This window comes from Marmota marmota, unplaced genomic scaffold, assembly GCF_001458135.2.
Source record: "Marmota marmota marmota unplaced genomic scaffold, marMar, whole genome shotgun sequence".
In the NCBI taxonomy this organism is placed as follows: Eukaryota; Metazoa; Chordata; class Mammalia; order Rodentia; family Sciuridae; genus Marmota; species Marmota marmota.
The window spans coordinates 7,532,027-7,545,945 of record NW_026000205.1 but is presented as its reverse complement, the minus strand read 5'-3'; the positions used below and the strand labels follow the sequence as shown (position 1 = coordinate 7,545,945).

Genomic DNA, 13,919 nt, shown 5'->3' with positions numbered 1-13,919 from the left:
GGGAAGGGGAGGGGTACGGGGTCCGAGTGACTTCTAGGCCCTGCTTTCGTCACCCACTGCTCCCCGAAGGGCCTCAGGGCTTGCACCCAAGGGGCTTGGGAGCAGGACTCTTTTCCCTTGTCCTGTCTGTATCCGAGTGTGTACATTCTTCTCTATCCTTGCGACTGTCGCTGTGTGGACCCTCCTTGAGGCTCCCTTCGTCCTGTCTCAGGACCTCCCTTCCGTCTGGGTGTGTGTCCGCCCCCAGCAGGCTTCCTCTTGGGCGCAGGTCGACCCCACCACCTTGTTCTGTCTGGTCGTCTTGGGCCTTCCTTCCCAGTTTCCCTCCGGTCTGTTTTTCTGCCTCCGGACTCCCCCATTTTTTTGCCTGTTGATCCCCTGAACTCTTGAGTTTATCCAGATCCCCTATTCTGTTTCCGTAGACCCCCACATTTTTGTGTCTCCGAAGCTTCCAGGCTTCTACTCCCCCCTCCACCATTCCTATTCTATCCCGGGTCCCCTCCCTCTTCTCTGATTGTGGATGCTCTTCCTCTCCCAAACCTCCCGCTGCTGTCCTCTCTGGGTCATCTACACAGACTCTCTCGCCTCTCACTGTTCTTTTCCCCAACTTGAACTCAGATTGTGGGGGGGTCTCTGTAGCCAAGTCTCCTGGCATCTTCATTAATGCCCTTAGCATTTCCACCCCTTCCCCAACCTACCTGCCTCTAACTCGTCTCACCTCCCTTTTTTTCTCCCTTTCTCTCCAGCCACCCTGACGTGTCCCTTCCCAAGCCTCTAGGGACAACAGTGGACTTGGGGACCAGCGAGCACCCCCAGGGCACAAGAGGAGCCTCTGCTGCCTGTCCTGCCTCACCCTGCCCCACACCAGGCCCAGGGGCCCCCATCTGCATCAAGTGGAGGAGGAGGAGGCGGAGGAGGGTGGCACCATGGGCCCGGGCCGTGCCCTCCATGCCCGGGAGATGAAGACATTGCTGCCATGGACAGCCCGTGCCAGCCGCAGCCCCTGAGTCAGGCTCTCCCTCAGTTGCCGGGGTCTGTGTCAGAGCCCTTGGAGCCCAGCCCGGTCAGGATGGGGGTAGAGAGTTACCTGCCCTGTTCTCTGCTACCCTCTTACCACCGTCCAGGAGCGCCTGTTGAGGCCTCAGCAGGGAGTGGGACCTCCAGAGCCACAGCCACCTCCACCACTGCCAGTCCCTTGCAGGAGGGCTTTGGTGGACATGATGGTGGTGAGCTGTGGCCGCTACAGAGTGAAGGTGCTGCGGCGCTGGTCACCAAGGAGTGCCAGCGACTGGCAGCCCAGGGAGCCCGACCTGAGGCCCCAAAACGGAAATGGGCAGAGGATGGTGGGGATGCCCCTTCACCAGGCAAGCGGCCCTGGGCCAGGCAAGAGAACCAGGAGGCAAAGGAGGAGGATGTCAGGGGTTGTGGCAGTGGTTGTGGCAGTGGCAGTGGCAGTGGCAGTGGCAATGGCAGCCGTGAGACAAATGCTAGGATGAGGGAAGAAGCCCTGCCCTCCACACCTGAACGCCTGGCTCTGGACTACATTGTGCCTTGCATGCGGTACTATGGCATCTGCGTCAAGGACAATTTCTTGGGGGCAACACTGGGAGGCCGTGTGCTGGCTGAGGTGGAGGCCCTGAAGTGGGGTGGGCGCCTGCGTGATGGGCAGCTAGTGAGCCAGCGGGCAATCCCACCGCGCAGCATTCGTGGGGACCAGATTGCCTGGGTGGAAGGCCATGAGCCGGGCTGTCGGAGCATCGGTGCCCTGATGTCCCATGTGGATGCTGTAATCCGCCACTGTGCTGGGCGGCTGGGCAGCTACGTCATCAATGGGCGCACCAAGGTAAGGCTAGTTGAGCCTTCTGTGGAGGAACTTGATAGCACTTTTGTTTGTTGAATGCCTAGCGCTGTGGCAATGAGTGGATTTGGACACGGACTTCTGGGGACCCCGTAGGTTTAGGCAGCTACAGCACAAAGGACATACTCACCTGTGGGGAAGACGCCGAGGGGAGGGGTCTCTGCCTTCCCTGTGGGGGCTTGATTTGTGCACTTACAAACCAGAGGTCTGACCTAGAGCCACATGGTTCTTGATATTCCAGGAATCCTCCTGGAGGACCCAATGAGAACTGCTGACACTCGCCGACTCGTACCTGTACTTGGGCCGTGTTGGGGTCCCTGGCCCTTAGTGTCTTACTGTGGGGCCACAGACTGAAAATAATCAGTGTAGACAGTCCCATGTTCCTGCCTCTAGCAGTCTCTGTCCTTATCCTTCCTTGTTGTCCTGTCCTTTCATCTGCCCCTTTGCTGGCCTATCCTGTCTCCCAGGTGGGAATACCTGAAGATGGAGCTGGAGGGTGGCAGTGGTAAGGTGAACCCTGGCCGAAGAGGGGGCACTGCCTGCCATTCTGACAGGCTACCCTGGGTTGCATTATGCCCTGTGAGCCTGCTGCATTGAGGACTCAGTGCCACTCTAATTCTGTAGATGGCATTGGGTGACTGCATGGTGGCCTCCTGTTACCATCTTTCCCAGCCCTTCCTGCCCTAGTTTCTCTCCTCCATCTCTGTCTTGTGTGTCACTTCATACTTGTCTGTCTCTGGTCTCCTCCCATGACCCTCTGTCCTTATGTGTCTTTTCTTGCTGTAGTATATTAGTCCTCTCTTTTGGGAGTCTGAGCCTTTTTGAAAGTCTGCCAAAAGCTCCAGACCCTCCCTTAAGAAAAGTGCCCATTTGGTTGGAGTTTGTGGGCAGTTGTCAGGGCCTCATGGGCCTCTAGCTGCCCATTCAAGACCCAGGGGTCAGGATCCCTGTACAGACAATGGTCCATAGGCCTTTCTGGCCTGCTGACGTGATCATTCTCTCCCTGGAAGGGCATGAGGGCCCTGGCCTTGAGTTCAAGGCTTGGTGTTGTTTGGACAAGGTCTATGGGGAGTGCTCGCTACTCAGCACTGGCAAATCCTGGCTGATGGCGCTGACTGTGTTCTGCCCTGTGAGCGGGAGGCTGTGCTCCTTGCGTCTCCTCTCTCCTCTCATGTCCGTCCCTTCTTGGGTTCTTCCTCTGTGGCTTTCCTCTCAGGCTAGAGCTGGCTCAGGGTCCAGGGCTCCCCCGGGGCCCAGGCTTATTTCCTCCCTACCCCAGCTGGAACTTGTCCTACTTCCCTCTCCCTCCCGTTACTTGATAGCTGGAGAGCCAGATTGGCCCCTCCCTGGGCTTGGCTCCTGTGCAGGCCACATCAATGGGGCCTCCTGTCTCAGCAGCTTCACTCTGGTGTCAGCCCTTGGAGGAGGGAAGTCCAGGAGAGCCGAGTGGCCTAGGGTGGGACACTGCTCCAAGCCCCAGTTTACTCAATAGGAAAATCAGGCTAGTCCCCAGGTAGTTTGGGGAAGAAGGTTTGAGGGAACAGGTTGTTTCTCTTTGCCTCTGGAACCCATCTGGATGTGCTTGGGGACAGGACCTCAGCTAGGATTAGGGGGGAGGAAGTTGTTGGACTTTTTAAAGGTTTGGGTGACCCTTATTCCTGTGGAGGTAAGAATAGGCCAAGCTGGTGGGGAAGGAAGGGGAGGAGCCAGCCCAGTGCCTCCAAAGGACCATGTCTGGGCTCCTTTCCCTAGGCTCTGGAGTGAGACTGGGGTCCTGAGGTGGGTGGCAATGGGAACATAGATCACCAGTGTGGCTACAGCCAGTAGTAACCTGTTCCTCTGTCATTCCTGAGTAGAATTCCTCTGTCCTACCTTGCCTTCTCTCCTTGGTCCCACTGCTCGGTTGACCTGCAGCTGGGAGAGAGTTGGCTCCTGCTGGCATCACAGGCTACCCAAGGAGACCCTAGGGAAGGTCTAGCTGGCCCCTATTTGCCTATTTAAGAGCAGCTTGGACATGGGACCTGCTGTCATTAGCTGCGTTCGTTGCTTTGGACTTTGTGCGCATGCATGTGTGTGTGTATCTCTGTGTGTCTGTCTGGTGGTGGTAGGGTTCTTGTCATCAGTAGTCTTTTAACTTTTAGTGTCCTGGCTGAGATTATACCTGCTTGTTCCCTGAGATGGAAGAGCAAGTTTCCTCATCACCACTATGTTGTCCTTGTGGGCAAGGCTTTTCCTCTTGAGAGTAGGATTCAGGGGAGTGCTCCCAGTCAGCAGAACGAGCACTAGGCACCCGGGAGGCAGGCCTGGCCCCAGAGGCCTAATGGGGCTGCTTTTCAGATCAGTACTAGGTAAACAGGAACCTGTGCTGCCTTCACGTTGACAGGAGTGGAATGGACAGTCAGCTAGAGTACTTCAGGTGACTCTCAATCCAGGTCTTGAATAGCCAGGACCACCAGGGGAAGAGTGCTCCAGTCAGGTGCTATACAGGCTTTGTGATGGGGATGAGGTAGATCTGTTGAGGCTTGGGGCAGATAACGGGGATGACACACAGTTTCGTGGCTGTGGAGGTCACAATTGGGAATTTGTTTTTTCTCAGAATATGGTGGAGAGCTGGGGGAAAGGGTCTCTGACTGCTGTGTGGGGAAGAGGGTATGCGCTGTCCTCCCCCATCCATCCATGTGCAGAACCAGCATGATCTCTGGTTGGATTCCCAAAGGGGCAGGCCTTGTCCATCTCTATTCAGTGACTCACTGATTCCAAGCCACCAGGCCATGGCCACAGCCATGTTCTTTCTTGCCAGTGAATGGTCACTCATAGTGTCATACTATCTGCAGGGAGTAAGCAGCACAAAAAGGATTCTCTTTGTGGGGCCAGGGGCCAGGGTTTTCCTGGGGGCCTCTTTTCACTGTGGTACCCCGGTGCTGCCAGAGAGAAGATTGGTTCTCCACTGCTGGGGAGCCTTAGGTGGTGGTAGCCCTCCTGGCCTCTTTCCCAGGGCAGCATTTGTGCTGGATCAGGTGCACATGTTTGATAAGAGAGTTTAACATCCACACATATTCCAGATGAGCCCTGGGAATATTTGAGAAGGGGTCCTGGGAGGAAGAAGTGGGATTGAGTTGAACTGGCCTGTTACGGAGTGCTTGGCAAACCTGTTTTGGCAGCAGATGCTGATCTGTTTGATTATGAGTGTTTATCTCAGGGTTGTCCTTCTGGGTGAGGCCTGTAGGTGTAGCTGAGCATTGGTGGGGTGCCCTAGCCAGCAGAGTTGTATCTGGGTGGTGGGGTCAAGACAGATGGTGCTGACCTGGAAGAAGCTGAAGGGTCTTGTTTTAGCTAGTTCTCCCATTTGCTTAAAACCTCCTCCAACTCTCCCAGTGGAATGGGTTTGGGGAGAAGGGGGAGGGGTAGGGACTTTTTTTTTTAAGTGGCATTTCACTCTGTACTCTTTAGTTCTTCCATCATGTGGCCACAGGTGCTGAGTGTCTTCCTAGACATTGGTTATCTTATTCCATTCCCACAACAACCTGTGAAGTCAGCTTCATTCCCAGGCTGTGTAACCTTAGGCAGAGAAGCTAAGTTACCTTCCTGAAGTCCCAGCCTGTGTGGCAGCACTGAGACTTGAACATGGGAATTGGGTCTGCAGCAGTAGTATGACCCTTTCCTTTATATCACACCTACCTCTTAGCTCCCTAGTGGCAAAGATCCCAGGATACTGGCTACAGATGGTGAGGCCTCGGCAAGGGGACTAGTAGCCATCAGGCAGAGGAAGCAAGAACTCTGTAGCTAGACCAGTGCCCTCAGTAGCCAAGACCCAGGGCGAGTCTTGTTAGATCTGTGGTCTAGAATTTGCAAAGTTCTGTGTTCGGAGAGATTAATTGTGTTGCTGGAAACAAGGTGTTGATTAACTCCATTTTACAGTTGTACTTGAGGCCCATTCAGATGGTGGGACTCTCCAGGGTCACTTAGCAAATTTGGAATTGGAATTAGGTCTCATTTTTCTTGAGGTTCAAGGTTTTCGTTCCTGTTCAGATATATGAAACGGATCACTTTAGCCAAATTCTTTGTAGTCAAGGGCAGTGGTTCTCAGTGTTGCTGTATGTTAGAATTACCCCCAGGAACTTTTAAAATTGCAGGCCCCATCTTAGACCAAACCATCAAAACTTCTGAAATTAGGGCAACCTGGGCCTCTGTGTCTCAAGGCCTCTGAGGAGATAGCACTTCACAGCAAAGGGTGAGATGCCGTGGCCTAGCGCTGTGAGACTGTGTTTGGGCCCATTTAAAAATGATTAAATTGGTTTTTGCTATATTGAAATGTCTGAGGTAGGGTTAGAATATCTTTAAGAAATTATACCATATTTATTTACTGGACTCCATCTGGGTACCACGTCCTGGGTGTGTGTGTGGTGGGGGAACTGAGGCTTTTGATGGACTTGGGAATGCAGTCTTGGTGGAAATAGAAGAAAGTCCTTGGAGCCCAGTACACTCAAGGAATCCAGGGGAAGATAAGGAGCAGGAATGGCGTGAACAAGGCTGTTTCCCAAGATGTCCTTGCCTAGTCTCAGTAAACCACCTCCCTCCATCTCTGCCAGGCCATGGTGGCGTGTTACCCAGGCAACGGGCTAGGGTACGTGAGGCACGTTGACAATCCCCACGGCGATGGGCGCTGCATCACCTGTATCTATTACCTGAACCAGAACTGGGATGTTAAGGTAGGATGTGGGGGTGGGACTTGCTTTCCACTCCGTTCCACTCCCAGCTCAGATTGTAGCCTTCTATTCCTCTTCTCAGCCTACAGGGGGGGTGGTACAATCTGTGGGCTCTTCCTGGGAAATAGCACCTCCTTCCCTAGCTAACAGTGTGGTGGGAACTCCCCCCCTTTCCGGGAATGGTGCTGTCTGCCCAGCCCCACCCAACCTTGTAGTGAGCTCTCTCCCCCTTTTCCTGTCTTTAGTAGCTTCCTGCCCATCTCCATGGTGATGCAGACTCTGGGCTGTCATTCTTTTTAAGAGCCTGAGTGGTGGGAGTGATAATGTGCTGGCACTACGCCCCCTTGTGGGCACCTGGGTGCAGTGCAAAGCAGAGGCTCCAACTTAGATGAGCCAGCCTGGTCCTCTCCTCCCCCAGGTGCATGGTGGCCTGCTGCAGATCTTTCCTGAGGGCAGGCCTGTGGTAGCCAACATCGAGCCTCTCTTTGATCGGTTGCTCATTTTCTGGTCTGATCGACGGAACCCCCATGAGGTGAAACCAGCCTATGCCACCAGGTATGACTCTTACTTATGGGGATGTGCCTAGTGCTCCACCTGTACTCCCTTTGTGCCAGTCTTCACTGTCTCTCAGAGTGACCAGGGAGTGATGAATTGCCGAGAGAAGTCCTAGGTGGGAATAGAAGCAGGTGGCTCAAAAGGGTGGACTCCAGCGTCACTGGATATGGTGACTGAAATTGAAGAAAACTGATTTCAACTGTCCTGGTCCCCAGGTACGCCATCACTGTCTGGTATTTTGATGCCAAGGAGCGGGCAGCAGCCAAAGACAAGTATCAGCTAGGTATTTGCTTCCTCTTCCCTCATATCCTTCCTGTTCCCTATACCCCCTTGGCCTCAAGCTACCCATATGCCTTCTCAGTTTTTTGCTGCTGGTGGTGATGATGCTCGAGGTGGAACCCATGCTTGGTCACTGAGCTGCATCCCCTGCCCCACTAATTTTGAGTCTTATTTATTTATTTATTTTAATTGTAGTTGGGCACAATACCTTTATTTATTTTTTTTAAAGAGAGAAATTTTTAATATTTTTTTTTAGTTTTCGGCGGACACAACATATTTGTTTGTATGTGGTGCTGAGGATCGAACCCGGGCCGCACGCATGCCAGGCGAGCGCGCTACCTCTTGAGCCACATTCCCAGCCCACAATACCTTTATTTTAATTATTTTATATTTGGTGCTGAGGAGCAGACCCAGGGCCTCGCACGTGTTAGGCAAGCGCTGTACTGCTGAGCCACCACCCCAGCCCAATTTTGAGTCTCTTAAATTTGAGTCCCAACACTCATTCTTCCTCATCTTTCCTTAGCTTGCTTTCCTGGTAACCCCAAAATGTGCCTTATTTCTTCCTGATCCTCTCCCTGTCTTCCAGGGTTTTCCTTGGCCTCTTTGACCCTTCCCTGATGCCTCACATTCTCTTGTCCCCCTGTCACCCTCAGCATCTGGACAGAAAGGTGTTCAAGTACCTGTATCACAGTCAACCACGCCCACCTAGTGGCCGGCCCTGGAGCTGCATGGACCGACAGCTCGCCCGACTTCAGGAGAGCCCGGGCCCCGCGGCAGCCCACAGTCTTAGTGCCTGCTCCTTCCCTGCCACTGCTGCTGCTTCTGGCTTGCCTCTGTCCTGCCGGGCATGGAGGGCTCTGTGCATCGCTGAGGACCAAGAAGGAGGAGTGATCTCTGCTGCTCTTTGAGGAGAGCTGGGGTTATGACCTGGGCAGTGGCCAGTGTTGGGGGCTACCATTACTGAAGCGGAGACCTGTGTCCTGTCCTGTGTGGTCATTACCCTGCTGGGTGTAAGAGCTGGGAAGAGGCAGGATTTGGGGTTGAGGTGAGTCATGGCCTCTTGCTGGCAAAGGTTTGGGGAGGTATCCCCAAGTCCCCCATTCCTCCAGCCTGGAATGTGAAGTGACTCCCCAATCCCTTTGGTCATGGCACCTTTTGGACTGGGCTGCCACTGCTTGGGCAGGATAAGGTGCCAAGAGGAGCATGGGTATGGAAGTCCTGACAGCCAAGAAATAAATAAAAATTTACCTCAGAGCTGCAAATGTCTGACTCCCTCATAATGAGACCATCTCCATCTGTGATTTGGGCCCTTTATTGACCAAGGTGGGGAAAGAGATGTGAGGGCCAGTGAGGCCAGTGGGATGGAATCTGACTTCAGCGTGCCATCAGGTGGAGCTGGAAGGTTGGGGGGACGTTGCCCAGGCCAGTGCACTGTGGGGTGAGGTTGATGTTGCTGGGGCTCTCCACAGGGAGCAGGCGGAACCTCTGCAGGATGGCCGTAAGGAAGAGGAAGATCTCTGAGCGGGCAAGGCCTGCGCCCAGGCACATGCGCTTTCCTAGGGACATGGGTGCATGGTGAGCATCTCATGCTTCCTAGAGCCTGTCGAGGCTGGTCCCCTCTTGGCCCAGACCCACTCAGACCTGGAGCAAAAGGCATGAAGGCTTCATTGCTCTGGAACTCTCCCTTTTCATCCAGGAAATTGTTGGGGTTGAAACAGTCAGGGTCCTTGAATTGGGTGGAGTCCCGGTGGGCAGAAACAAGCAAGGGAATCACCACGGTGCCCTAGGAGGTTCACACAGCTCAGGTTACCAGCAGAATTAGCCACTGCCCTTGCCTCATCCTTTTGCACTCTGCCCCTACTGGGGACGGAACCTAGAGCCTCATGCATGTTAGGCACGTGTTCTACCACAGCTGTAAACGTCCCCAGTCCACAAAAGACCCTTTTATTTTTTAGAGATGGGGGGGTCTCCCTGTGTTGCCAAGGCTGGCTTCAGATCCCACCTTAGCCTCCAGATTATCTGGGACTACAGGTACAGGTCACCATGCCTGTCCTAAGGCTGGTTCTAAAAACCCCATTGGGGAGCTGGATGTGGCTCTGTGGTAGAGCAATTGTCTGGTGTGCGAGAGCCCCTCACTTGTCTGGTGTGCGAGAGTCCCTGAGTTCAGTCCCAGCACCAACCCCATGAAAACAAGTATGTGGGAAAGCTTGTCTTTTTTTTTTTCTCCTGTTTTTTGGTGTGTCATTTGATACTACCCTCTGAAAACAGTCACTCCCACAATAGTCTAGGACAGGTGCTTACCCTGCCCAGTCCTGTACAGAAGCCCCAAGCTCTGAGCTCACCTTGGGCAGAAAGTGGCTCCGGAGGTGGGTGTCCTGTGTGAGGGCGCGAGGCAGCCCCAGGGGCAGCACGCTAATGAAGCGCTGAATCTCGTGCAGCACTGCATTGGTGTAGGGTAGATGCACCCGGTCCTCCAGGCGGGGGGCACGGGCCCGACCTACCACGGCATCCAGCTCCGCCTGCACTTTGGCTGGACAGATGTTTGAGACACACTATCCAGACCCAGAGTCAACCCCCCTCCCAGCTTCTCATATTGGGTATCTACAGCTCACAGACCTGCCACCTCTGGGTACTTGAGCAGAATGAGAAGCCCATAGCGCAGGGTGGTGCTAGTGGTCTCCGTGCCACCAAAGAAAAGGTTGTGTGTGGTCATCACCAGGGTTTCCTCCTGGAAATGACTTTCTGGGTCCTGCTGTTCCTGTGGGCACAGATGAATGCTGTCATGTGTCAGATATCTGCTGGTGGGCCCAGTGGATAGAGTTTAGGATAGCTGGGGCCAGCACCTTATCCATCTGATCAAGGAAGCAATCAATGAAGTCCCGAGGCTCCCCAAACTGTCTTGTCTCCTGATGCTGCTGGATTTGCTCAGAAATGAAGACTCGAAGCTCTTCAAAGTTTCGGAAGATTTGATGATGGGGGCCAGGAAGCCAGTCCAGGAGGGAGGGGAAAATGTTGTACATCTGGGGAGACAGGGCTCAATAGGGCTTTGGACAAGGCCGCTAGGCCTTCGTTTCCCTTGTGGGGAGATTGGACCAGGACTTTGATGTTAGTAGGTTTCTAGAACTCTTCCAAGAATCTAAGACTCCCATTCTAATGATCCATTGTAGGTAAGGCTATGTGCATACTCTCTCACCTCACCCCATCTGGAACTCATGATTCGAAAATTGTCATGGAAGAGCTCCAGGAGCCTCAGAAACTCTGGATCCCCATAGCCATAGCGCTTTCCGAAGACAACGGAACAGATAACGTTGGATACAGCATTATCCAGTAGCTGGCGGGGGTCGAACGGGGTTCCTGGAGTTGGATGGGAAGAACCATGGGTAATAACTCTGGTGCAGCCACCAGCTAGCTCCTTGGGCCTACAGGAGCTCCTTGAACTTGCTCTACCCAAACCTTTTCTTAGCCTTCTTGGCAGTCCATTGGCCACCCCCATTCCCAGGCCCTTCTGCTTTTCCTGTCAGGCCCCACCAATGGTAGCTTGAAATTCTCCAAGCAGACAAGCCGCCTCCTCCAGGATGTGCTCCTTGATGGATCGTGTACCCATCCCAAACTCCTTGAGCGCTCCAAGTGCAAAATTGCGCAGTGTTCGCCAGCGTGGTCCGTTGGAAAACACTATGCCTAAGGTGAAGACAGAAAAGGGGGAGTGGCTGGGCATGATGCAGTTTGTAATCCCAAAGACTCAGAAAACTGAGGCAGGAGGATCACAAGTTCGAGACCAGCCTGAGCAACTTATTGAGAACCTTATTCAAAATTTTAAAAAGGGATGGGGATGAAGCTCAGTGGTAGAGTGCCCCTTGCGTTCAATCTCCAGTACTACAAAAAAGGGGAGGTGGGGATGGTGGTGGTGGCCTCGCTCCATCTAGGACACGCCCTGTCACTAGTTACTAGGCCCCCTTTGGGGCCTCCAACTCGAGGATAATCCTACTTCCTCATAATACTTCATGGTTCCCCCACTCCTCCGTATATTGGAATCGAACCCAGAGCCTCATGTATTTGTCTTCCCGCCCTGGTCTCCCGAGTGCTGGGATTCCAGGCGAGCGTCGCAGCGCTGATTTAAAAAAAAAAAAATATATATATATATATTATTAATATATATATATTATTTTTATGTGGTGCTGAGGATCAAATCCAGTGCCTCGCATGTGTGATGCAAACGCTGTGCCACTGAGCCACAACCCCAGCCCGCAGCGCGGATTTTTGTGGTGCTAGGTATGGAACCCAAGGCCTCACAGACGCTAGGAGAGCGCTCTACACTGAGCGACACCGCCAGGTCTTGCTTTGATTCTGTATCAGACCACTCAGTTGTCAACCTTATGGGCCCTATTTACATATTGATCCCACCTGGATCCTTGATCTGGATTTGCTCTTTAAAATTTTGACTCGTTGCCTCTTCTCTCCCATTGGCATGAGGAACCTAGATCGGGCCCCTGCGTGTGCCCCACCCTGTCTGCACTGTTTGGTTACCATCGTTCTCTATTGGCCCCCGCCCCAATTGCCCGGTTGCACCCTTTATCCACCCAAACTGGCTGGTCCAGGTCTTCTACCCCGTGGGCCTCACCGTTTCCGCGTGTGAAGCGTTGGAAGACCGCCATGGCTCCGCGGCCAGAGAAGGTATCCGCCTGTAGCACCAATGCATCCCGCAGCGCTTCATAGCCACACAGCACCACGGCAGGGCGCGGGCCCAGCCACACAGTGAACACTGGACCCCAGCTGCGGGAGAGCTGCGGGGAATCAGTGCTCAGCGAGACCTGCTCCAGGCTCCTGATCCTCCCCCTCCACCAAGACCCCATCTCTCTCCCTCAGACCCAGAAGTCCCCATTTCAGCCCCTCTTTCCGCGGGTCGAGGAGTTCAGCTCCCTAGCTCCACAACTTCCTCCTCCCTCGGATCCAAGAGTCCAGGTCCCCATCCCTTCAGCTGTCTTCATTCAGCCGACCAGGAGTTGTAACCCTCAATCCCACCTCCAAGAATCTAGAATTCTGTTTCACCACCCGCCGTCGGGCTACCTTCATGAGCGCACGGTCCAGGCCTCCGGACTCCAGCTGCAGCAAATTCCCCAGCAATCCAAGCGGCCTGGGCCCGGGGGGTAAGCCCCTCCCTATTTGAACTCTGCGGATGCCCCAACCCCACCAGGCCAGCGCCAGCACCAGGAGTGATAATAGCAACGTTGCGACTCCAGTGATCAGCATGCCTGAGACCTTTGCCGCCTGCACCTGCCTGAGATCCTTCGCCTGCACCTGCCTGAGATCCTTCGCTGCTATTAGGTTGACTCGGTATTAGGTTGATTGGCGGTGGGAGGGGCAAGTGTCTGCTGAGAGACAATCCCAGAAAAAACTGAATTAGGACTTGGGACAGGCTGTTCCAGAATGTGGCCCACCTTCCCACCCCTCCTGGTCTTGCCAGATCCAGCCTTCCTGCCTGGCTCAGGGCCCAGACCTGGGTGGAGTTAAATGGGGGAAGTCTGCAGAGGCTGAGCCTGGAGTTTTTTTCTGGGATTGTCTCTCAGCATCTCTATTTTTGTTTCATTTCTCAGTATCTCCCTCAGTCTGTCTGTTCCCCTGTTCATCTTTCACTCTTTCTGCCTCTGTCTCCCTCTCTGTCCCTGCTCGTCTCGTCTCTATGTCTGTGAGATCTCTCTCTTTCCAGTGTTTGTCTATGTCTCTCTCTGTAGCTCTCTGTCTCTACCTCTGCGGGGTCTTCCTACCTGGCAGGGGCTGAAGGGCAGGACCCCTTCTCAGAGGTGCTAACTCCATTAATGGCTGGGGTACATCTGCATGCAGTAAAGTCCATGATGGGTGCTCTGTGTTAGGGTCAGAGCCTTTTCTCTACCCTCTTGATTTTCTTCCAATTCTGTAGGGTTGCCCCTGGAATCCCAGCTCTTTAAGAGAGGGATTCCGTCTTGTTCACTTCTGTGCCCTAAAATAGTGCTCAGAACATACTAGGTGCCCAGGAAATGTGTTGAATGAACACGCCCTCTCTTAATTTCTGTTTTAGAATTTCTTGTCCTCCCTCTCCCTGGGTATCTGACTCTCTTTCTGCTCAGTGCCTCTCTTTGTCTTCCTCTCACTTTCTCTGTCTCACTCCCAGTCTTTGTTTTTCAGGGTTTTTCTCCATCTTTTCAGTAACTCCATGTGTTTCTCTTTGCTGGTTCTCCATCTGCGGGAGAGATCTGACTCTCTCCATCTTTCCCTGTGTTTTTGTTCCTGGTTGGGCCCTGGGGCAGACTCTATGGTTCACCTGTGTGGATTAAAGGGCTGATGTCACATGTGGGTCTATGATGTGTTCAGCACAACCTGTCTCAACTTCTGGATGACCTCTGATTGTAAGATTTTTCTTTTTTCCAGTAGTGGGGATTAAAACCAGGGCCCTGTACACACTAGGAAAGCACTCTCGCCTCTGAATGACTTTTGGGGAAATATCTAGGGCCTCCTAGATACTGTCTTCATCTGGCTCAATGCAGTTT

At 53.5% G+C, this 13,919-nt stretch overlaps 2 protein-coding genes across 3 annotated transcripts; one reads left to right on the top strand and one right to left on the bottom strand.

Moving 5' to 3' along the window:
• The first annotated feature begins 383 nt into the window (after positions 1-383).
• Positions 384-8,660, top strand: Egln2 (egl-9 family hypoxia inducible factor 2). Of its 2 annotated transcripts, XM_015496826.2 has the most exons (5): positions 716-1,843; positions 6,448-6,567; positions 6,983-7,119; positions 7,335-7,402; positions 8,052-8,660. In XM_015496826.2, the coding sequence occupies exons 1-5, from the start codon at positions 977-979 to the stop codon at positions 8,105-8,107; spliced, it is 1,248 nt and encodes a 415-aa protein (XP_015352312.1). In that variant the 5' UTR covers positions 716-976; the 3' UTR covers positions 8,108-8,660. The 2 variants fall into 2 exon arrangements, with proteins under 2 accessions (XP_048646824.1, XP_015352312.1); XM_048790867.1 differs by lacking the exon at positions 6,448-6,567 and having other exon boundaries at positions 384-1,843.
• A 32-nt stretch (positions 8,661-8,692) lies between these two features.
• On the bottom strand, positions 8,693-13,764 carry LOC107151443 (cytochrome P450 2F2-like). Its single transcript, XM_015496827.2, has 9 exons — positions 12,463-13,764; positions 12,017-12,179; positions 10,927-11,076; positions 10,592-10,752; positions 10,242-10,418; positions 10,015-10,156; positions 9,741-9,928; positions 9,040-9,181; positions 8,693-8,954 (listed from the first exon to the last, which is right to left on the bottom strand). The coding sequence occupies exons 1-9, from the start codon at positions 12,643-12,645 to the stop codon at positions 8,773-8,775; spliced, it is 1,488 nt and encodes a 495-aa protein (XP_015352313.1). The 5' UTR covers positions 12,646-13,764; the 3' UTR covers positions 8,693-8,772.
• Positions 13,765-13,919: the final 155 nt, after the last annotated feature.